Source organism: Haemaphysalis longicornis, unplaced genomic scaffold, assembly GCF_048455015.1.
Source record: "Haemaphysalis longicornis isolate Haplotype H1 unplaced genomic scaffold, Haemaphysalis longicornis Haplotype H1 scaffold_3, whole genome shotgun sequence".
In the NCBI taxonomy this organism is placed as follows: Eukaryota; Metazoa; Arthropoda; class Arachnida; order Ixodida; family Ixodidae; genus Haemaphysalis; species Haemaphysalis longicornis.
Genome location: NW_027526335.1, coordinates 88,144,953 through 88,170,050, shown reverse-complemented (window position 1 = coordinate 88,170,050; position 25,098 = coordinate 88,144,953). Strand labels below are relative to the sequence as shown.

General features: G+C 49.4%; 1 protein-coding gene across 1 annotated transcript; it reads left to right on the top strand.

Annotated features, from left to right (window-relative positions):
* The first annotated feature begins 141 nt into the window (after window positions 1–141).
* Window positions 142–19,216, top strand: LOC144174789 (uncharacterized). Its single transcript, XM_077703680.1, has 2 exons — window positions 142–417; window positions 15,242–19,216. The coding sequence occupies exon 2, from the start codon at window positions 15,265–15,267 to the stop codon at window positions 18,892–18,894; it is 3,630 nt and encodes a 1,209-aa protein (XP_077559806.1). The 5' UTR covers window positions 142–417; window positions 15,242–15,264; the 3' UTR covers window positions 18,895–19,216.
* Window positions 19,217–25,098: the final 5,882 nt, after the last annotated feature.

Genomic DNA, 25,098 nt, shown 5'->3' with positions numbered 1-25,098 from the left:
GACCGGACGAGTGCCGAAACTCCCTTTCCTGCGGGGACGAACGAGAGACGAGAGCCCGCGAAATTTGAGACGCCGCCAGTGTAAAGGTAAATCCAGGGTTGCCAGTAGCGACAACGCTTCGCGCGCAAGTGTTCTAACTTCGGTATCTCCTCCCATATTACTGAGTTCACAAAAGGCTGCGGTTATCGCTTGGGTTATCGACATGTTTGGGGACGATTATAGAGATTTCAGTGCGTTACGATAGCAGTGCCGACTTCGCAGCACGCTCAGACACAGCTTGCTGCGATTTGCCGGCGTCGCAAAGCCGGACTGAAGAGCGACGCGGCAGTCGAGGGCCGGCTGGAGAAAGCAGCTGACGCGCAGACGGTGCGCATATCATTGACGGCGCCGGATGAGACGCTGAAACGATGTGAGCACGTGAGTTCTAGGTTTTCTTTCCTCCCTGACATAGCCTCCTGTATAACCCGATTACAGCATGTTAACGCCGTGTTCGGCGCGCATTTGCCGCCTTTATTGGCCACTTTTAATTTGGGGATGTGTTTGCGTTCTTTCCAGCAGAGCTTTTTCCCATTCTGCGTTCAAGCTTGCCTTCGTGACTGATCTGGAACTGTTGCATTTCGTTAAACTGTAGAATGAATTGTCACCGTGAGTCGTAAGTTCGCACGAACGCAATATCAAATTTCGCCTACACGAAGCGAAATATTCTAATTGAAGCGTTCGAGTACGCGACTGTATGTGGTATTGGTGAACGGGTACACACTTTGACGAGACCACAATAAACGCGAAGAAACGAGGGCGAGGCACACGACCGACGCGGAAAATCGCCATTACGGAATTCGAAACCATGCACGACTGGTCGACCTTGACCGAAGAGTACCATATGATTCACACTCCGGGCTCTTGCTTTCTGGAGGAGGAACGCCTCTGGCGTCAACTCCAAACACCAAATGCGGGCTTGTGCAGTGGAGGCGTTGGGCCACTCGGAACCCCAGCTCCAGAAGCAGCTCGTGACTCGAGTGCCTGAAGTCGTCGCGACCTAATCCTCTCTGCCAAATCAAGATATCTCTCTGTCTCTTTCTCTCTCTCTTTCTCTCGCTCGCTCCAGTAGCTCGCGTCTGCGACTACGCAAGCAAAACTTTTGCGGCTTGTGCATTTTTGTGAGAACACTGTTTGCAGGTAAATGTGTGTGTGTGTGTGTGTGTGTGTGTGTGTGTGTGTGTGTGTGTGTGTGCGTGCGTGCGTGCGCGCGCGTGTGTGTATATATATCACTAACATTTCGACTGAGGTTGATCCAGTCTTCGTCAGTGAACCATGGTCGAAACCCTAGTGATATTGTCTTCTTACATACGTCCAGCCTCTCATTTATTTTTGAAACCAAATCCCAAAACGTATTCATTGTATGTATGTAGGTACAGTGAAACCTCATTACACCGTACCTGACGGGGGCATGAAGCCAGTACGTACTAACCGGCACTACGGTTTATCCGAATGCATTAGGCTAAAGGAAAACCAAGTCGGGGTTTTGGCTTAGCTACGAATAAAAAGAAACTGACTCATGCTGGTACAGTTTAACGAGATTCTACTGTATATGTGTATAGACTGTATATACACCAAAAATTTCTGAGAGAACGCCCTCGCCCGAAACATCACCCACCCTCATTTAGTGGGAGGTGCAATATTCAATTTACTAAAAGACACAAAAGATGCCCACCACCTAAAATGGTGCTCGCTTCAATGCTTTCGAAAGCCCGGGGAGGTCCCTCCGCGAAAACGTCCTGCGGCCACGAGCACCACCAATGTCTCCATTTTGAACAGAAGAGACACAACCTGTCAGGATTTACTAGTAAGTGTAGGAAGAAGGGGTAGCAGATGGGAAGAAAAGAAGAGAGGGGAGACACCGCCTTGGCATTCTTTAAGCGGTGCGGCATCTCGACAGGCCTTGACGGGGGGCGCTCTAGTCGCTCGAATTGACCAGACGTGCCCCGCATGAGCTCCGCTATTTTTCGAGCGTTGAGCCGAAATCGTCGTCTTGGACCCAGAAGGCCGGTACCAGCGGACGCCGGAAGGTGTAAGGAACGATCGGAAAACGTTTTTTCGGACATTCCTGCATTTTTCTGGTGGGAAGCCCACCTCGTTCGTTCGTCACATCGGAGCTAGGCTTAGTCACTAGGCCTAGCTCCCTACAACCACCGTGGCTATGGAAGTCGCCGTAGCCGGAGAAAACATCGATCCTGTCGAGCTCAACCAAGGTGGCTGGACGGATATTCGCCGCCGACAACGAAACTACCTCGACGCCAGGAACGCTTCCTTGCAGGCCCCCACCTCGAACCACCAAGCCCATCGCGATGCTCGCAACCGCTCTGCGCGGCGCAACCCACCGGCATTGCCACTTCCCGAAACAGACATCAAGATCGTTCTCCGACCGAGAGGGGGACTCGATCTCAGGTCAGTCGCTCAAGCCTCTCTTGCGGATGCCATTTTTCAAAGAGCCAACCTCCCTCAGAACCCGGTAGACCAAATACGGGTCCAACAAGTGGCGAACTACCTGTTGATAAGTACCCCCTCGGAAGAACGCGCACAAAAATACTCTGCCATCCAGTCCCTCTCATTCAAAGGACACCAGTACGAAGTCGTTTCGCATGTTTCTGCTCCCGCCAACACGGCAACTGGAGTAATTTTCAACATTCCCGAAAACGACACACCCGAAGAAGTTTTCCGGAGCGTGAATGACTACAATCCCGATCTACAGATTCTCGCTGCGAAACGGCTCGGAACCTCCAATAACGCTCAGATCCTATTTAATGACAACCGGGTCCCCTTCTGGATCCGGTACCGAGCCGCGATGTACCGGTGCAAACCATTCCGACGTAAAACCGAGGCCTGCACCGCGTGCTGGCAGCCGGGGCACCGTCAAGACGTATGCCCCAACGCAAAGCCACCGTCAAGGTGTCCTAAGTGTGGAACCCCTAACCCCGACGACCAGCACCCCTGCCTCCCCAAGTGCATCGTTTGTGAAGGCCCTCACATCACCGGTGCAACGGACTGTCCCCGCCGCTTCCAACCCCGCAGACGCCCCCAAACCTACGCTCAAGCTTGCAACCCCGAGCAGCAGGACGCCCAACCCTCCAAGCAAGGACAACCCAGAGAGCCCGGGGGAGGGAAGCACCCTGCCAGCGGCCACCAACGCCCTCCCAGCCAAAAGAACTCACCTGGAGGACTACAAGTGCTCAAGAAACAACCCATACCACCATCGCAAGACAGGCAGCCGAGCGCTGACAAAAAGGTGAGCGGCTCTAGTGCTCCCTCGCACTGCTCATCCTCCCTGCACCAACCCCCCTCCTCTCTCCCCCCTGACTTAATAAGAGAGCTTTCTAGCATAAGAGCGGAGATTAACCTGCTCAGACAGGAAAATTTCGCTTTGCGTCAGGAAAACAAAGCCCTGAAGTCGCAAATTGAAAACCGCCCTCTAGAAGAACCGAGCCCAACACCCCCCGCAACCAAACGCAGAGCAGTCGGTGAAACCTGCCAAGCCGCAGCTGAGAATGCCACTCATGACGAGCAGCATGATAAGCGAATCACTGCCCTCGAAGCAAGCGTCGCGTCAACCTGGAAGCTCTTACACGAGCAGAAAAATGAATTTGTAGAGCTTCAGCAACACCACCAAGCTCAGCAGGCTAATATGTTAACAATTCAATCTAACCTCCAAGGCAGCATAGATAACCTCCGCGCTGAACTTGTCACATACATACGAGAGGTTCTCAACAGCGTCAGCAACCTGTCTGGGCACGTCCCCCAAATTGGCAACTAATATGGACCAGCCCTCGAGTAGAAGCACCGCGGTCGTCCGAATCTGGCAGTGGAACTGCAGGGGCTTTAGTAGAAAGCGAAGCAACTTGCAGTTGCACATTCAGTCGGTTGAAACCCCCCCAGACATTATAGCCCTCCAAGAGCCGGGCAAAGCTGTTAAACTTTCGGGTTACAAAGCATTCCAAAACGAAGTGGATCCGAAAACAGCCGTCCTAATCCAAAGAAACATCCCGGCGGAGAGAACCCAATTTGATAGCGTCGAAATCCCCCACGATCTGATAACGGTACTTCCCATAAAAAGGGGAGGTTCTAAACTTTTCATTCTAAACGTATATAGTAGCCCCCGTGTGCACAATCACAGATTCAATCTTTTGTTTTCCCTGGCCAGGAAAGAAGCCGGCCCCAATGCCCTTATTGTAGTGGGTGACTTTAATGCACCACACACGGCGTGGGGTTATTCCAAGTGCACAAAAAAGGGAAGAGACCTTTGGGACCAGGCGCAGATCCACCATTTTACATTAGAATCAGACCCCAATACTCCAACCCGGATTGGCAACAGCGCTCAAAAAGACTCCACCCCAGATCTCACCTTTACACTCCATGTCAAAAACGCCAGATGGAGCATCACTGACAGCACCCATGGAAGTGATCATTTCATCATCCAAACTGATCTCACCCTTGCCCCCATCATTAGAACTCACCCCCGACAGCAGCACCTCACAAACTGGGACGAGTTCAGGAGTTGTCGAGAAGCCCACAAAGAAACATCGATAACATATAACCCATTAGATCTACACAGCTGGGTAAAGCAACTGGTTGCGGACACGCGAGCCGTAACCAAACGAGTTGACCCAGACACACCTTCGGAGACTATAGATCCCCACCTGCAACACCTGTGGAACGCATATAAGAGCATACAAAAACGTTGGAGAAGCAACAAACAAAACCACAGGTTGCGCCGTAAATTAGCAGAACTGGATGCGAAAATTCAAAAATACACATCACAACTCTCTCAGGATCAATGGGGCGAAATCTGCGACCAGATGCGTGGCAACCTGGGGATGAAACGGACATGGCAGCTTCTCAAACACCTCCTGAACCCGAACCAGTCGAAAACAGATCAAGCCCATCGCCTCACCAGCATCATCCATGGATTCCCAGGGACGGATGCAGACCTAGTAAATAAGATAAAGGACATGTATTTGCCCAAAGGCACTAGCAACCCTCTCCCTCCATACACCGGTTTGCCAAATTCGTATATGGATAGGGACATAACTGAAGCAGAAGTACGAGGAGCCTTACTCAAGCTGCGATCGGGTTCGGCCCCGGGCCCTGATCAAGTAACCAACAAAATGCTAAAGAATCTTGATGATTACTCCATCACAGCCATTACTGGTTACTTCAACCATTATTGGCAACAGGGCACGCTGCCACAATCCTGGAAACATGCTAAAATTACATTTATTCCCAAACCAGGGAAACCCCTTGCATTAGAACACCTCCGGCCCATATCCCTCACCTCGTGCCTGGGAAAACTATTGGAGCATATCATTCATGCACGCTTGGTTTCCCACATTCAGAATTTCTACCCGCTCCCTCACTCCATGATTGGTTTCCGTACGGGCCTGTCGACGCAGGACGTCCTCCTCCAAATCTCCAGACAAGTCATAGTCCCCCAAAACAGTTTAGACACTGCGGCTATCCTTGCCTTAGATTTGACCAAGGCTTTTGATAACGTGTCTCACGAGGCCATAATGACTGGACTGGAATCCACCAACCCGGGGCTTCGTACGTACAACTATATTCGCAGCTTCCTGTCCAATCGAAGTGCCATCCTTCAAATCGGGGGCATTACCTCCGACACGGTTGATCTCCCCTCTAAAGGCACACCTCAAGGAGCGGTATTATCCCCTTTGTTATTTAATTTGGCCATAATTAACATACCCCGCCGCCTTGAGCTAATTCCTAATCTTAAATTCAGCCTTTACGCCGACGACATCACACTGTGGGTGAATGGTGGAAGCGACTCCCATATAGAGGAGACCCTACAAGAGGGCGTTCAAATAGTAGTAAAAGAAGCTGCCAACGCGGGGCTTACTTGCTCCCCCAGTAAGTCCGAACTCCTTTTGCTATCGCCGAAGAGGAGATCCAAGGTACCACCCGACATTAGAGTTCATATAGAAAACAACCCGATTCCAGAGGTCTCTACCCTTAAAATTCTGGGGATGCTTATACAAAATAATCGGGCTAACACACAATTTCTCCGGAAATTAGAACAACATGTTATTCAAACTATAGGGCTCATAAGACGAATCTCCAACCGCCGCAGGGGTCTCAAGGAGGAGGAGAGAATCCGACTTATCCAAGCGTTCATTATCAGTAGGATCACGTACTCCCTACCTTACCTGAACCCGTCTGCAACTGAATTAGATAAGGTTAATAGGCTCATCCGAAAGGCATACAAATCTGCCCTCCACCTCCCCCTTAACACACCCACTGCCAGATTCGAAGGCCTTGGCGTGCACAATACGGCACAGGAGCTTATAGAAGCCCACCTTTCCAATCAGGTCGTCCGTCTGTCTAAAACTCCCACTGGTAATCATATCCTAAGGCGGCTAGGTATAGGTCATATTGACCGCCCTGAGGCTAAAATTCCCCTCTCTTCTGAAACCCATGCAAAGCTTGTAATTAAACCAATACCCCGCAACATGCATCCCATACACCACGCGAGCCGCAGGGATCAGAGAGCACGTGCTCTCCAAAAACGACTCTCCGCTCGATCCGACGTGGTCTATGTGGATGCTGCAGAATACAGGCACCGCGCCGCATTCGCCATTGCAGTTATTAACGACCCTGACAATCCCCCTCTCGACTCCCTAACCTTAAATACTTCCCATCCCGCCACGGCGGAGGAGGCGGCAATAGCTTTAGCTCTCTCCCAAAGGCCGACCCCCTCGATAGTAATCTCCGATTCCAAAGCGGCCATTCAAAATTTCGCCAACGGCCACGTTTCGCCACAGGCATCCAAAATTCTCAGACGCCACCCACCCGACTCCCCGGTAGAAATTGTCTGGACTCCGGCGCACGCTGGCCTCGCGGGTAATGAGGCTGCCCACAATACGGCTCGAGGGCTCACAATCCGAGCCGGGGCAAGCCTTGAACCCTATCACGGGGCCAGATCCGCCAGAGACAGACTTCTCACGTACACAGAAATAACCGTGCATTACCGCCTCGACCGCCGTAGGTACCCCCCGGCTCACGTCAAGCTAACTAATTCCGAAGAACACACGTGGCGTCTCCTTCAGACGAACACGTTCCCCAATCCCGCTATACTCCACCGAATCCACCCTTCATTATACCCTTCCCCAGAATGCCCTGCATGTGGAGCCCTCGCCACCCTTCCCCACATCTTTTGGGGGTGTCCTAAAGATCCCTTTCCCCTAATTTCCTCTGATGAGCAGTGGGAGGAGGCGCTGGGGAGCTCAGACCTAGAGGTGCAAACCTGCTTGGTCACCAGAGCTGCCGATGTCGCCGCCCGGCACAAGCCAGCGGCCACAACCGTCCCCTGAGCCACATGAAGCTCAATAAAAATGTTTTCTCTCAGGCCTTGACGGTTGTGAAGACGGCGAGTTCAACCAGTGCCGGGCCTGTGCAAGCACAGAACCCGTGAGGGGACTCGATGCTCAGGAGAGCCGGGTGGACAATGCACTGCAGCTCGTGTTCAACTTTGACAGAGACGCATGGTTCGATGCCTTTAGCGACAATGAGTGAACAAAATAAACGTGAATTATGTGGTTATGTGTAGATGCGGTCACTTGTTAATTCTTTCCGCACTCGACCCAAAAGTTCGCCCATCTCGTATTTCTCACTTGATATCTCCGCAGTTTGGTTGGCGATGCAGCCACTCTTTTGTAGTTTTTCGCACCTGAGCCGAAAGTTCGCCCATCTTGTATTGCTCAGTCGATAGCTTTGTAGTTTGGGTGGGCGTTCTTTCTCAACTTGATGGTATATACTTAGCTGTGCGCAACGACTATGCTGACATATGCGATGCGGGGAAGTGGGGGGTGGGTAGCTAGGAGAACAGTTCTTAGTCCGTCCTTAACTGTTGCATGTTTTGCGTCGTTCACTGTGTTGTTGTCAAAACTTCAGAAAATTTTGCTTGCTTCACACTTCGTGTTTTCATGGTGTGTTTCCAACACGTTCAATCATGCTGCAAGAGAAATATTGCTGTGCAGAGTTTTACAGTGATGCATCCAAACTATGCTGTGCACGGTTCCAGCTTTCACAGAAGTGGAACCATGAATGTGAACAGTAGCATCTTCACAGCGGAGGGATATGGTATTTTTCTTGTAAATCACATTGTTGAACATCGCATTCCAAAGTCCATCATCTACACGGATTCTGAGTGTGGTACGTTCACTGTCATCCGGAAAGTCTTCCAGGAACCATAGCTTCAATCTTGTTTTTAGGAATATTCTGTTGGCTTATGCCTTAAATCTGGAAATGACTCTGTGCTTGGTTCCATGGAAACTGTGGGATCGCTGGCAATGAGGCCTCAATTCAAATGGCTCCTGCTACTGCACTAACAAATACAGAGGACATAACAACAGTACCATACGCTCAAGCCACATACAGACAACAGCTTCGAAAAGCATGGCAGGGAGATTGGAGTCAACAAGCAGACAACAAACTACGTGCAATAAAACTACAATTAGCACAAGGCACAACTGATGGATAGGCCATACACATGTAACACACTCCCACCTGCTCTCTGGATCTCCAAGACCCCTGTATAGCAGGTGTGGGGAGGGTCTATCCGTAGTTCACATCCTAATTGCATGCAAGGCACTTGACACAACACGACACAAACATTTCCCTGAACTGTACAGACGACCTGTACCACTGCATCAATCACACATCTTACCGAGCGACCCAGTAATTCTATTAAAAAACAAGTTAAGTCTTTAAAAAGGATCAAATTTTTAGAGCTCCTTACATATGCATAATCACCCTGGCCCTATACACCAGCAATCTTCACTGCCTTTTGTTTCATTTCACGTTTGTTTTTACTGACAAAATTTAGTATTTACATCACTGTGATTAAATAACTTTGTCTTTGGCACTCTTTGCCGTAGTTGACCTTGCACCATTAAACAGCAACCATCATCATCATCAATCTCATTGCACATAATTCCATACAAGAAATTTTTTTGCTTTTTCATCCCAAACCTTCACCGTGGTAACCTGTGACTGAAAGCATCACAGTTATAGACATTGGTAAATACCATTGCCCTCGCCTCAATAAGCAAATGATGGAATATATTTTGTCCATGCCCTCATTACCAGGCAGGAAGCTCCAGGAACTGTCTGGGTTCCCGGATAACCCTCAGTGGATCGTTAAACCCACACTCTTTTGTTACATGTCGTATGGTTTTGTCTAAATGCCTCTCTTTAAACGATCAAGCCCTAAAGAGGGCCCACACCGAAGTGGCTTCCCCGCCGCCATCATTACCTCTGTAATGTTGTCGGGGTTTATTCGTACTGAGTTTCCGTACACATCACGCTTTCCGCACTCACCCTCCCAGACCACACACACACACACACCAACCACTGTGTCTAGAGAGCACCACCTACTAGGCCGGCAGCCAGTGGGGTAGCCAGAAATATTTTTTGGACGGTGTTGTACGCCACTGGCAAGAAAGAAAAGAGGAAGGAAACCTAAAAAGAAAGATAGCCTTGCGCGCAAACATCACTTAATTTCTTAAATATGTTTAGTGTGAAAACAAAGACGGTAGACAAGAAATGAGATGTCCCGTCTCCTTCCTTGTAAAAGTTGTTCACACGTCAATGAATAAGCCGACGCACAAACTTAATTGGAAGCGGTAGCAATGCGGGTCATTCTCTATGGCAAGTTAACATTATGCTCAATATACATACTACCCTACTACTTAACCAACACGGATTTAGAAAACTTAATAGATATACCCACTACATTGGCAAATGACCTGAACTCTTCATCAGCTCTAGGGTTCGACACGTACTCATCCCTGGGGTAACTGCTGCAAAAATTCATCTGGTACCTCTCTATTGAACAAAAAACACACAAGGTTTTTCAGTGTGCCAAATAGCACATCCTCTGCTATCAAATTGGCAACAGGTTCCCCTATTGTGTTCCTTCTAGTTGAGTCAAGCGCTGTTGCAAAACCATGCGACAGTGGCAAGTGTTCTATAATATAAAGCTCATTTCCAGCTCTGCAACTCCAAAATGCACCGTAAAGTTTATAGAGGAGGAAGCAGACGGGAACAAGTTCAAAGAAGTGGCCATGCTCTCCTAATGCCATTTAGAAATTAATTTGGCCTCGGGCATTATTACGGCACATACTATTGATGCTGCTCTTTTCTATTCCTCAAGCTTACACTAGACAAGGATACAAGCAAACCTAGGTCACGGTGTGCTGATGATTGTAGGAGTTCACACAAAAAAGAAAATTAAGCATTAGGAACTTTTGGGAGGCATCCCGCTAGTAATAACCTCACAGCCTTTATACAAGTGAAAGCACAAAGTAGTCTTATGCAATGCATTGCAGAATTGAAAAGTTGCAGAAGGTTTGTGACCTCTATAAATTCATTCCTGAGTGCATTTCAGGGGCAAAACATGAACACTCTCCCACTTGTTAGCACGACAGGTGACACGCTGGAGGATTAGGCGACGCCCTTGAACAGCATTTTGAACACTCCTCCAACTCCTCCAGCTCTGCCCACTAGGCAACTGAATTTGTCCATCACAAAAGCACTGCAGAATTCAAACCTCTTCACAACAAGAAAACCCCATGCGGTAGTTATTTGTTATATACTAGTTCATTTATACTAGAACTTAATGTTGCACTTTCCACCGGCCAAAGAACAGCCCCACGTGTCCATATCTTAAAGGGAGAGACAACTGATTTTTGTCAAGCACATTTTATTTATTCCGAATGAAAGGGAATCGCTGAAAACACCTTCACCCCAAATGATTTTGCTGATAGCGCCCCGGACTTTTGAAATCGCAACTTTTAGATCTGCCAGCCACACGTGTCCTGCGAGCAGGAATCGTGGCAAAGACCTGCTGCAACATACTTTTAACTGCACGTGAGGTTGAAAGAGGTGTACTAAAAAATGCGTGCCAATCCACCCTGTGAAGGTGGTTGGAAAGCTAAGGTGTAAACGACACCGAGAACGATTACCCATGCGACGTCACTTGAATTCACGCATGTGGCTCCACAAAGAGTGAAACCAGAGACAAGTGGAATGCGCTTAACCACACCCTTTGTTACTTCAAGGAGATATTCTTTGCTAAGGTAAAATCAATGCATGAATGGTGGTTGTTTGACTTGTATTGGTGCAGCACATGAGTGACACTGTTGTTTTATAGTATTGTAGGAAGCTCAAACCCGGTGTTAGACAATCTCGCTTTTCCTACGTCTCTGCCGCTGCCGACGAAGGCTACGAGATCGGCGTAAAGTGACATGCCATGCGTTGGTGTGAGCTTCCTTTAATAACTTCTAGTGCATGCGCAAGGTGCACACATAGCTGCTACACGTGCCGTGGGCAGAGCGCGCAGAGGCGCGAAAGGTCGCGTGACGCTATCACGTGGCATTCAGCGAGAACACAGGGAATAAACCCGCATATGTGCTCGGTGAGTGCACCGACTGTCTCCCCTGTCTCTGCGTTGGCTTGTAGCTCAATCGGTACAACAACGGACACTCGCTCCATTTCTCTATTCGTTCCAAGTTCAAATCCTGGCGGTGCCAGTAACTTTTTTTATTTGTTCGCGGGAGTTTCCTGTTGACACCAACGGTTGCGACAGAACCCTTGGAGGGTAGAGGTAAAAGCTTGTTTTTGGCTAAAACAACGTGCAACCACCTTTCCTGTTGCTTCATGCGGTTTTTGAATGTCGCGTTGAAATTGACGGAATTGTTTGGACATGTAATGCAACGTCACGTTTAGACTTATGTTACCACCTTTCAGACTCCGGAAAGTTTAGTGGAAAATTAAAATTATTTCCTCCTGTTTATTTAGAAATCCCTTGCGGTTTTCCTTCTACATATATATGAAACACTGGCTTTGATATGAGCTGGAGGACACGCATTCCACAAAAATCAGTTGTTTGTTCCTGCAATGCACTAAACGATAAACTACTTTTGCTAAGGCACACACATGCCACATCTCAGGCCAGGGCCGCCAGTATTGGTGTAAACAGTGGTTAGCTGCTCGGATGGTCGTGTGGCAAAGCTTGTTTTTCCTCGTGATTTGCTTCTCCGGCCTAGCTTCGCTCCCGGTGTTAGGCTCTGCACATGATCCTTGCACTTGCTCAGGCAGGGTTCGTACAGGTCCTTGAAAACCTTGAAAACCCTTGAAATTGAAACTTCAGTTTTCAAGGGCCTTGAAACCCTTGAATTTTTTCCTTCTCTTTAAAAACCCTTGAATTCCTAGGGCAATAAAGAAGAGGCCTGATTATGTGACCTGCTTTTCATGGCTTATCAGTGTGGCTTTGCACCCTCCCCATTCGAAACATGCTTTTACAATTTAAATCCAGCTTGGGAGCACAGGCGTGCTGTCTTATACAACGGCTTGTACGGAACGAAATCCGTGCATCGGATGAGGCAGAAATTAGCATGGTTTTCCTTCCCTTATTTTATACTGATTTCTGCATTTCCTTGTCGTTTTATTCATGTTGCATACCTTATTATTGTTGTGCCCTACCACAGCTATGCCCCACTGTGTTTACAAAACGAATGGTGCTAACACTCCGGGATGACATAAAAATGATTGCAGATAAGCGAGACCTTAAATGTGAGAACACAGTGCACTTAGCTCCTAAGCTTTACAGGAATATTTTATTTTGATGGGTGTGATGGTGGGCGAAGTCAGTAGAGTTGTCTATCTTCCACCCCTTGTTGGTGTACACAGAAGGAGGAGGGTGGAGGAGAAAAGCGGAAGGAAAGGCCGAGAGGTTATCCAGGCCTAGAGCCCGGATTGCTACTCGGCACTGGGGAAGGGGTGTTCAGGGGATAAAAGAGGGGAGAGGAGCGGGGTCGCACACACACTTTAGTCCCTTCGTGGATACTATGTATAGTCTTTCATCCAAGCGTGTGTCCTTCATGAAACGCAGAAGGGCGTTTGTTGCCTTCCACGAAGTCGATTGTAGGGGTCGTTGTCCTAAGAATAGTCTCTAGTTGGAACGGTTGATTGTCCAATCGGCTGAGCTCGGCGGCCAAAACGCGTCTTTCCGAGGAATACTGGGGGAAACAACAAAGCACATGCTCGATTGTCTCTTCAACCTCGCAGGCGTCGCAGTGGGCACTACTGGCCATCCCGATGAGGAAGGAGTAGGCTTTCGTGAAGGCCACTCCCAACCACAGCCTACAAAGTAAAGTGGACTGTGATCGAGACAGCCCACACGGAAGACGGCGCTGGAGTAGAGGGTCCTGGTTGTGGAGGCGCGGAAGCACGAAGTCCGGTGTGTTCCATTGAGTAATGGAGGTCCTGCGCGCGAATTGATGAAGCAGCCTAGCGGCATCAGTCCTTGAAAGCGGAGGGAAGATGGTCGTTTCACAGTCATGGCCTGTCCGGGCAGCGGCATCAGCCAAAACATTGCCAGTTATTCCACATTGGCTTGGCAGCCACTGAAATAAAATATTATGCCCCTTTATGATGGCCTGGTGAAATAATTCTCGAATTTCTGTCACAAGAAAGGTATTAATTCATGTTTCTTGCTATACAAGACTGTGTATTAAGAGCACTTGCAGAGTTCGAAAACTTTTAAAATGGAATGGCTTCCTTAAAGCTCCCTCTCAGTATTTGGGGGGTGGCACTAAACTTCACCTCTTCTAAAGGGTGGTGTTGTTCCAAGGATGTTTTTCTTTAAGTCATTTTTGCAAACTTGAAGAAGCAGATATTTAGTGTGTGGGAAGAAGTGGTAAAAAGATGGTACACGTTCTCCCTTGCACCCTTGAAAATGTCTTGATAGGGCCTTGAAAGTCCTTGAATATCCTTGAATTCTTGTCTCAGACTTTTGTATGAGCCCTCTCAGGGAGCTTTCCCTCACGGTGTTGCGGGGGTTAGGACTTCTCCTCTTTTAGATGCGACGCTGAGAGCATCTCTTGTTGGCGGCCCTGTCCTTCCTGTGTGCGTCCGTCGTCGTCGGCGTCCGCACTCTCCTCCGCTCACCCCCTCTCCTCTCCGATAGCGAACACTCTCTACCGAGGGGGATTGGATTCGATTGAATTGGCTTGGATTGGATTAAAGTGGATTGTGTTGGATTGTGTTGCGTCATAGCTGCGGCAGACGCACTGGCACCGGCACGTGCCCAGGTGAGAGCGAACACTCTCTCTCAACATCTGCGGGTGTGCGGCCCAGCGCGCTCTCACTCCGCCGGTGGGCGGTGCTGCGCATGTGCAGTACTCTCTCTCTCCGCGGTCTCCTCTCCTTCGGGCGCACTGCGCATATAACCGGTGTGCCGCTCTCCGGCGGCCTTTCGGTCGACGGTTGCTCTTCGCTTGCGCTTGAAACCCCCCTCAGCGTCGCATCACACCAGGGTTCCCGCGAGGGGAGGTGGGCGTAATTTTTTTTCTGATCGTTCTCGTTATGGATTATGGCTCGCTACTGCATGGCCTTTTCTGGTCACGCTGGGTGCTCCTAGCAATGCCGCTGCCTCAAGAACGACGCAATCCCATGAAGCCCTGTGGCGTATGGCATTGCCATTTACAGTCTGCCAGGAAAAATGGCAAAATGTCAGTGTAGTACTGTGACAGATATTAAAGAACTTAATCCACCGTACTATACGAAATCAAATAACTGTTTCTTTATGAAAAACATTTACGTCGCAAAATGTCATTTCACACAAAGGTGTGCTTAGTGGCACTCTTTTTAATGGAAAAATGAATTCTCTGAAAAATGTTTTGCCATACTCTTTGTAATGTTGTTTATGTGAACAGTATTTGCATAGGTTTCAAGCAGTGAGGCGTCCCACTAAGGACATGCATTATGCTTATGGGAATAAAAATTTCAGTGCGAAATGAGCAGAAGTGTTCACGCAATGAATGCATCAAGTAGGTGGAGACAGAACACCTCGAAGAAATGCATTGGTGGCCGAGTTTCTGGCCGTGGATGGCTGCCACTGCTTGGTGGCGAGGCCAGTAATGGAGACTACATCATTTATGGTGGCAGCAGAATCTTGGGCAGCTAATCACTCGTATATTAATGTTCTCTTCGTAGTGCAAGTGTGTACGTTCTGCACAAAAATTAGGTCGCAATAAATGCGGTTTATTTCTTTCTGCTGTTGTGTGGTGTATGCGGTATGATGAGCTGCGTAAGCGTGGTGTTCCTTTTTTCTTAAATTGAAGTGAGAGAGTTTTAATGTATATTTTTCTGTTTGCACCGTTGGCTTGTGCAGGCCTCCAGCCTTGCAGCAGGGCAATGGAGCAACCGGAGAGAGGAGGCCGTGGTGCAAGGACCAACAGCTCCCGGCATCGCCGACCGAGGGGCAGGGGTGGCTTCACCGAGGGAGGAGGCGGCTCGGCGTCAGCTGGAGCCGGCCACCAAGGCGCAGGGCGGGGCCATGAGGGCGCAGCTGCGCAGCACAGGGGCCGGGGCCAGTTCAGAGGAACGCCCGGTGGGAGACGTCCTGGGGGCCAGAGGGGAAGGCCATTTAACAGGCAGCCAAGGCGTGATGCTCCTGCCTGGTTCAGAGACTTCGAGAGGAACCTCTACACCGAGCCAGTGTCCGCGAGAAGCCGCAACGACGACCGGGGTTCACGGGACGGTGGAGACAGCAACAGAGCCTCCAGGCCATCGTGGGAAGAGGATGTTCGCCCGTCCTTTCCCATTCGTGCAGATCGACGCCCTGCTGACAGGGCAGTCCCGTTTCCATCGTTTGATGATGTCACGGCTGCCGGGAAGTGCCGACGTGACGACATTGGACCCGCAAGTGGGAATGCGGCCTCCCGTTATGTTTACGACTGTTTTCTGAATGCACTTTCTTCGGGCGCAAAGGTCACTCTGAGCAGTTTTCGGCTTGTCCCTGATGCGGGCCTGGGCCGTCTTGTTGAGGCAGTGAACTGCAACCTGGCGTCGCTCTATGGCAAAGCGGTTGCCTTCTGCGATCCCGACAAGGAGTACATTTGTTACGGGAAGATCCTGAAGCTTGGCAAGGAGCAGGTCGCCTTGCTGTACGACGGTGCAGGTGTAACTAGCGAGAACGAGAGCCATGAATTTGTTCTCGTTAACTTAAATGTAGATGCATTCTGCTTCATCCACTTCCTCGCAGCAATAAATGGGAAATCTAGTGATGACTTAAGTCGGGTAGAATCACTCTTTTTGATGGAAGGGCGCCAGCGACTCGATGCTGATCCTGTAGACATATCCGGATATGGAACAGGCTCATCAATAAATACCCAGCGAGATGGGAAGGTCTCACTTGATGATAGCCAGGCTGCTGCTTTGCAAGCTGTCGTGACTTCTGACAGAGGAGTTTTAATTCATGCCCCGTCTGGAACGGGTGGCAAAGAACTTCTGAACGCCGCAGTGCATTCGCTCCTCAATATGGGCCACACTATGGAGGGGTGTGGCCCAGTAGTTGTTGCCAACCACAAATCAGCTAAAGTTACAAAAAACAAAGCGGAGAACATGTTTGATTTGGATGCAGAGGTGGACATAACATTTGAAGGATCTGCATCGGCTGTTGTGTCACAAGGCAAGCTTAATGAATGTCTAGTTAGACTGAGCGAAGTACTACAAGAGATTTGTACTATGAAGAGCGCAATCCTTCACCAGTCTCATTTAGAAGGGGTCACTCGCGAGTTTTCCATGAAACGGCACGAGGAGAGGAATTTTGTGGAGCCATGGCTTTTTTTTGGAATCAACCACAACGAAATGAAGGCTGCCGTGTCACGAGCAGATATTGAGGCATTTAGAAAAGACTGCCGGAATGTATTGAAGGCATTTGGTAATGTTCCCAGCTCCAGTGGCGCAGTCGGCTTTTCCTTTGAAAGAGTTCAGCCAAGTCCATCCACAGGTGCCCAAGCTATTACGGATGACTTGAGATCGGTTTATGTGTGGAAAACTATCAACGCTGCTGGAACTGAACCGATCCAAACGCAAGCTAGAAATATTATGCAACTCGAGAGATGTCATCGATGGCAACTGTACAAGCAGTGGCTCTTGAACTTGAAGCAGAATGCCATTCAGAGACTTGAAGACGCTCAAAATGAAGTATTGAAGTGTCAGCTTTGCATGAACACTTTGGTCACAGAAAGTGTTGTTGGACCACCTGCCTCTGATGTTTCTGTCATTCTGACCTCAGTGAGTGCAGTGATTATGCACGGCGCCGTTTTTGAGACGCTGCAGCCAAAAGCTTTGATTTTGTACAATGCGCATGAGGTGCCAGCTTTCCTTGCTCCTGTTCTTCTTAGCGATAGCGTAACTAAAGTTGTCCTTATCGGCGACAATGTGTGTCCACAGAGCTTTCCTGCATCATCACTGTGGAGTTTCGCATTCAACAATCAGAGCTTCACCTTGCACGAGTTGAACGTCCAGCACTGCCAGTCGCAGGAGATTTGCGACCTTCTGGCTCCGTTTACCAGTGCCCCGTTGCAGTCAGTTGTTCCCGTGGAGACGATCCGCGGTGTTGCTGAAAGTGTGCAGTTTTTTGACACCGCTGACCTAGATGAAGCGGTCCTCATGGCATCTCGCCTGTGCCTGCATCTACAGACGCACGGATACGAAGCGAAAGATGTTGCAGTTATTTGTCTCACTTCTTCCACCAGCGGGGCGAACCAAACGTTGGCAGAGAAACTTCGACAGCTCAAGTGTACATACACAGTTACCGCAGTCCAGGCGCTCTATCCAAGGCGTAGCAAAGTTGTGGTCTTACTGTTGGGTCCCGGCTCTCTTGGAACTGACCTTGCCACGGCTCTCAGCAGAGCGCGCTACGCAGTGTACGCCTTCGGAGAGCTTCGCAACGCCGATGAGAGCTGCCATAATGTGTTCAACATTGTCTCGGAAAAGAACCAGCGCACTCGGCCTGCCCTTTCTCTGACCTGTGCTCGTCATCCCAGGAACATCATTCGCGTTGAATGTGGGAGCAGTTTCCGAGCGAAGTTTCAGCCGAACGGAGCGTGCATGAATCCCTGCGAAGCCAAGAAGCTCTGCGGTCACCGGTGCATGCAAAGGTGCCACGATGGGGACCACCCAGCCTATTGCGACCAGCCATGCTTGAGGAAAGTTTGCAAGCGCAATCATCTCTGTCGCAATCGATGTTCCGAGCGCTGCACGGACCGATGCTTGGAAGTGTTCACAGCCAAGTTGCCCAACTGCGATCACGACGCCTCCTTCCGTTGCTACATGTGGGACGGTCCTGAGGACATGCCCCACACTTTCACCGCAGGACCACATGAAGGCAGCGCCGTGCAGCAGTTCAAGTGCAGGAAGACAGTTACAGTGGATCGACGGTGTGGTCACAGTGCCCAGGTACTCTGCTTTGAGAAGCAGGCCATGGCTGCCAGCACGGAACCGGAACTCGAACGGCTGGGGCCTTGTCAAGAAACCATACAAGTGACACTGGCTTGCGGCCACACCATGTCCACGGTGTGCTGCAAGGCAGCCGGATATCGCTGCAGCGTGCCTGTTGTGCTTGTGCGTCCGTGCGGCCACTCTTACAGTGTGCCTTGCGGGGCAGCAGATCGCCGGCTCGTTCCACCCTGCAATGTGCTTGTACGTGTCGCTCTAAGCTGCGGTCACTTTGCGCAGCGAGTGTGCCATCGCTCTGCTGTGCCGCTATGCACCACGCTCGTTCGGAGAATCCTGCCTTGCGGTCACGCTGCCGATGTTAGCTGCGGGGACATACAGACTCCACCGTGCCTTGTTACTGTTTCCAAGACCTTGTCGTGTGGCCATGTCCAAATTAGGCCCTGTTTCGACACTCGCTCACCGTGTATTAAATCGTGTGGCTACATGCTCCCGTGCAGGCACCCGTGCAACCTGCGGTGTGGAAATCACCCGCACCCAGAACGGTGCGAAGCCTGTAAGGATAAGTGTGTTGTTTCTTAACTGAGGGACGAATATCTGATTGTGTGGTTTATGGGAGAACTTCGTTTACAATTCTTGCCACTTCCACGCAGCGAGGGTTGACTGTTTGTTGAAACACCTCTAGAAGTGTGTGTGGAAAGTTTTTAGGTCTGTGCACCAGGTTTGCTACGTTCATTGAGAGCGGTTGATGTTGAGAGTGAAATGATGAAAGAGCAGAGTAATGCCTGTGAAGTGGATGCATGGGGTGTAGTGGTGCTGTTGAAGTCGAATGTACGATATGTTGATTGTGGGAATATGTATAGAAAAATGTTCTGTAAAAATAAAAGCTCGCTATTTAGTTTTCTTTCTGTTTACTGTGACATTTTTTTTTTGCTTTTATTTTACTGGACATTGCACGATGTTTGGTTGTATGTCATGCACCAATATGCCTCACCTGCTTGGAATATTAAAGGTCTGCTGCAACATTCTAAATGCCAAAAGAAATGCTAGATGGTTTCTCTGTGCCAACCATGAAATGTTGTTTTAGCTCATTTTAGCCTGTGTTTAACCGCTTGCTAATTAAGTGTTGTCGTGATGTCTTTTGAGGCTTGTGCCATAGGTGGCAGTGATGCCCCCGATAAGGGAATAATGTCACGCAGTGATTTCCCTACACACCCCCTGGGCAGTGTATAGACCCCCCCCTAGTTTTTCTGGACAAAGGTGCCACGATGGGGTTTAGCCTCCCGCGGTTCAGAGCGTCTAAATTTTAGTTATATCAATTTTGTATTGTACGTCTGAGCAGTTGGTAAGTCCCCAATAAAGGAAGAGTGAAACACCACGTTAGCATCTAAATGGAGACAGAAGAGAAAATACGCACCTGTCTTCGATAATCTAAGGGGCTTTACATTCAACCTATGACCAAATTTCTCTGACTATATGAAGCCTCATAGGAAGCTTTAGCTGAGTGGGCGCGAGGTGAAAAGAAAAAGGAAGGGATGTGGTTCGAGGCACAGTACCATAAATGGAGAATGTTTATAAATACAAACAACGCTAATCAATTTTGGAAACACCTGTTACAACCTAAAATATTTTTTATAAAGAATCTCAAAAAAAAAAAATAGTGGCTTAGCTCGGCTATGCCAGGATATACCTAGCGTGAGCCAAGGTTCAGCTTGTTGTTTATTGGGTTTCCTGGAGGATTAGCTGATTATCATGCTTACTGCTGTTAAAACAATTTTCCAGTCCAGTCACTGCTCCTCGCGCATGCGCAGCACGGCTCTCCAGGAGCCGCGCGAAACGGCTATCAAGCGGCTCCGGCGCTGCGTCAGACTTGGCTACTGCGCAACGGAGGCGCACAGTTGGGCACGCTCCGGCGCCAGTGCGTCTACCGCGGCTATGACGTCACTCCTCTGGAATGCGTAGACCTTCGAATGTGCAGACCATAGAGTTAATGTGCAGACCCAATTCTCTGCACCAGGGGGGTAAAGCGAGCTCAGAGACCGTACGCATCGTGGGCGCTGACATGATACAATTTTCATGGTTGCCAGATCAATTGTATTCAGTCTTCTAATAAGTTGTTCCGTAATTATTTGACTAAACCAAAAAACTGAAGCAAAATAGTTACAAATAATCGCTTCAGTAATTAAAACTAGCTTTATAAAAAACTTCTAGTGTAACTAATCTCTTATTAGCGGAGAAAGAGTAAGTGTGTAGTTCAGTTTTGGTTTCGATTTTCTTTAAGTGTGCTAGGAAGTGGCGAGGCCCTTGCGCCTGACTGCATAGTGTGTGTGCAGTCTTCAGCTCAGATCTGCATGCGTGCAAAACGTGTACAACTGGTACAACTTGGATGCACGCGCTGAGCAAGTGCCTCCCCGGGCGCTTGCGAGGCTGTCATTCTTTCTTCACGTTAAGCACCCTATCTATCGACGCCGGAACAGCGATTCTGATCTGACCTTGACTACCGCAAGTTCACTACAGGCTACGGAGTGGCAGCCGGCGATCGTTCCCGTTGGAAGAGAAATAAAAGGAGCTTTTATAATCGTTCAGTTCCAGTTGTTTTATTCATGGAACTTCTTACAGCTCTTCGTGCTTCGAACGTTCGCGCAAACGTTCGTGAAGGTAGAACGAAAACATAGGTAACGAAATGCGGTTTCTTTTTTAATCAGTCAATGTTCTCTCCTCACGCCATCTGTGCGGTAAATTAATGCCCATTCAAGACTGCGCATTCAGCCCCGCAAACTTTCCCTTTGAAGTGGTGGAAAGCAGCTAGAACTTGACGAATACAGACAGAAAAGAAAACGGGACACGCCGCGGACTGTATTTCGCATACTCCCTTGGCATGCATTCTTCCACTCCATTGGCCTGCGATCGACCGCGCTCTTTCGTTCCTGTGCTTCAAAGCGCCGCGACTCACCGGCAATATCAGCGTTGGCCCATGCGATGTCTTTTTCGTGTGTCAATAAAGGTTTTACATTGAGCTAAAGCCACAGTCAGTTCACTACACTTCGTTTGAAAAGCATTGAGCGACTCGCAAAAGTCACAGAATGGCAGATAAAGCGGCACAGCGCAAAATGCACGGAGATCATACGGAGATTCATTTCTGTGCGCCCAGTACGGATCAGCTGACTCCTTGGCGTCCTCGCGCATGCGATCAGTCGCATTCGAGCTTGCGCGCAAGTGTTGCGTGAGCGTTGCCACATCTTGCTCAAATAGTCTCAGTACATACAAGTCGCACGTACGCTAAACCAAAAACACGTCGGTTACCTACCCACAGGAGATAAACTACGCAATGCTGTTGACGCCGCCTACACAAAATCCGCCTGGCCGGCCTGGCCAGCGGTCCGCCATGTTACAATTTCTCCCGGCATGCTTCGCTAGCCGGACGCGGAAACGCCACAGTAGCACGTTGCCAGATTACAACCCATCGCTTTCGTCGTTTTTAGTAAGCAAAAGCTCAGCTGGCAACCTTCAAATCGTTGTATCATGTCTGCCACCATGTGTCGTACGGTTCCAATGCATTGGCTCAGCGGCGCGCTTTCCCTCTAGAGTATATTATCTCTATGCTCTGCACACCCAAACTCCAATTATCCAATTTAATCCAATCCAATCCAACGCTCCTCGCGCAGCGCGCTTGCGCAGCACGGCTAGCATGGCCTAGCGTCACTAAATAAAGGCTTATTTAGTGACTAGCATGGCCCTTCAAGGTCCGCGCTTTGTCCACGCGAAAATGCTCAACGTCGGCCAGTGCAGCTTACGCTACAAAAACATACGTCACGGGGATGAGCGTTGGTTAATAGACGTATAGCGACATAGCGGGTAAGCACGCTACACGTGCCCTTTGTGCTGCCCAGTTTTCGGCTAAAGAAGAGTTTAAATATCAGTGCCTGCCCTCAAAACTGCAGCGCTGACAAAATTGACGGCGTTTCTGGGCGGTTCAGAGTTCGACGGTACCGCCCACGCTATAATATATCAAGTCGGTCCGAGTTATCCAGTGAAAGCGTTGGCTGTTGCTTAGAGTCAAATGAAACGTAGAGAAGGATCGAGACGTCAATATGCCTGCATGATTGGTGATTGCGGTTCAGCGCACTCAACCAAAGAGCTCATGCGAAGAAACAAATGCGTATCCGTCACGCCGAAACCAAAACTAGTTTACTGGGAACTACTTTGGCGCAGTAACACAAAGCAGTCCCCCCCCCTAGCTTTGTCTCCATTGCCACAGAAAGTTGTCCCCGAGTATAGTATTTACGTAGTGAACTAAAAAAGAAACAGGGTCTATTCGATTCAGCCTGCACCTCTTGAACCAGTTCACAGCGGTGCAAAGTGGGTTCCGCCATCGGCGGAACCAGCCCTGCACTTTTTTCGTCTGCTTCTGCACCTCCTCGGCAGGGAGTGCAGGCAAAGCCGTGAACGGCCTCTTGCTCTGTTGGCCCGGAAAGGTAGGGACTGTCGTTCCGGGGCACGGTGAGGCCCACACACACTGCAGGGAAGGGGAGGAGGGGAGCGCTTTCGGATGTCTTCTACGGCGTCTGCGACGACGGCGGCTGACTCGAGCAATCGAGGGGCGTGCAGGCTTTCGTATGCCCTCCTCTGGTGCGTGGAGGGAAGGCAGAGCTGGGTGCAGGTTCGGGGAACTGGCGGCTGGCCGGTCGTTGCGCGCTGGGGGGTCAGCATGGTGACATGTCTTCCGAGGGCGATCATTGCTCGAACGCGGGGTGGGACGCGCAATGGCTCTTCCGGGTTTCGGTGCATGCCATCGGTATCAATGTCCGAACGTCACATGGCCATGGGTCTCTGCGTAGATGTCGAAGCGGGAATGCCACGTACTACTTCTGAATAGATGTTAGGCACACACATTCAGAGGTACCATAAATAGGAGCGCACGGCGGGGATAGCGGGCCGGGAAAGGGAAACAGCTAGCAGTACCTGTGAAGTGCTCTGAGAAAGGGCGATGGAGCGCAGCGTCGTATTCGGGTAGACCACTGGCGCACGTGCAGTGCGAGCCGGTTTGAGAGGTGAGGAGGTGCCGACAGGAGTGAACGGCAGGCTCCTGGCGATGGAGAGAGTGGATCAAGCGTCGGAGAGCGCCGGTCAAGCGGTTACGGGAGCAGCCATGAAGTTCAGCAGAAACTCCAACTTGGCTCTGGGAAAATTCGACCCGGATACCCGAAATCTTGATTTATCTCGCTCTCCCAAGCAACCACCGCGGACGTCCGTTGGCCGTCTAGAGTACGTCCGTGCCGGTTCTAGCGGACGTATGTTTCAGAGCCGATGGAAATGAACGTCCGTGGGACGTACGTCTGGATTTAGCACATCGGTACGTCCAAAGTGTCCGGATATATCCAATTTCGGACATACAGAATTGGATGTATTTTAGAAGTTCAGTAAAATTTGCGGAATCACGAAAGTTTCATTAACGAGAAGCATATGCTGCCACGATTATTACACAGCACAGCAACGCATACCTTGCAGGCAGGTATACACAGACACGGTAAATTTGGTTCACACGTTGGGGTAGTGGAATTTTTAATCCGTATATACCCTTCCCCAAAATGATCATTGTTGGAGTTTATGAGGTGCTACAAAAAGTTGAAGAAGTAGGTTTAAGTTTCGTAATACAGTCTAGTCCATGCACTTATAAAAATATCCAAGTGCCAAGGAAATCCCATCGTTATAACCGATAATTGTTATAAGCGAGTTGCGAAATAAAAAGACTGAACAGAGCTCGAAACATTTTATTCGCATGCCAGCAAGGTCGTACTAGTATACTAATTTGCGGAAAAGAAGCCACAGTCGGTCACCTTTGTTTGCCGCATGTGAAGCTAGCGCAAATCTGTTCCAAGAGCATCTAGCTGAGGTAAATGTCCTTGGCGGAAACAGAGTCCCCGAGGGACGGTGACACGCATTGGGCCTCCTACGACGACACTACCTGAGCAGGCTGCGCAACCGCGTCGTTAGAGTCATCACTGTTGCATTTTTGGTGCACAATATAACCGGATTCAATCGTTACATCCGATATCGTGGCACTGGAGCATTGTAATAAGCGGTTTATTTTACCATAGAAAGAATAGAAAAGTTGACGGTGTTATAGCTGTTCATCGTTATATCCGATATATTGTTATAAACGGTATCGTTATAAGTGGACTCGACTGTATACAGATGAAACGTGCAATAAACAAGTTAGGGTATTGATGTACAAAATCTTTTTAATTGAAAAGCAGAGTAGCTGTTCCGATTTTGCTTTAAAGTCAATTACGCCGTTATTTGATGCTTTGTGTTAACTTTGAACGCCCACGGGTGGATGTCCTTAGGACATACGGAAATATAGATCATTTGTACATCCGTTTCTGGATGTCCACTGTACGTTCAAGCATGGACGCGCACATGGCCATCCAAACTTGGCATTGTATGTTCGGCTGTTTTTCGGACGTTCCACGGACGTCCGTGGTTGCTTAGGCTGTGTAGGGCCATCGGTCTCGCGTGACGATCGAATCTCTTCTGTAGACATATCAAAAGTCCCTATTCACTTTTGATATTCATTTCACAGTCACGCAAGCGGGCGTCGTGTCGCACAAAGTGAAGAGGCGGCTTCCACCAACTCGCGTTACGCAGATGCGGCAACGCTTCGCTTGCAGAGGAGAACCAGGCGGCTGGGGATATTTGGCGGGCACGCTTGGCTTATGCATCGACTAGGTCACTCGGCTGGCAAGGATATACTTCGGGGATTGTATTTCGAAGTTTCTGGAAGAA

Bases quoted from the DNA above. Each gene is read 5' to 3' on its own strand.
- LOC144174789 (XM_077703680.1), top strand. From the start codon at position 15,265: ATGGAGCAACCGGAGAGAGGAGGCCGTGGTGCAAGGACCAACAGCTCC.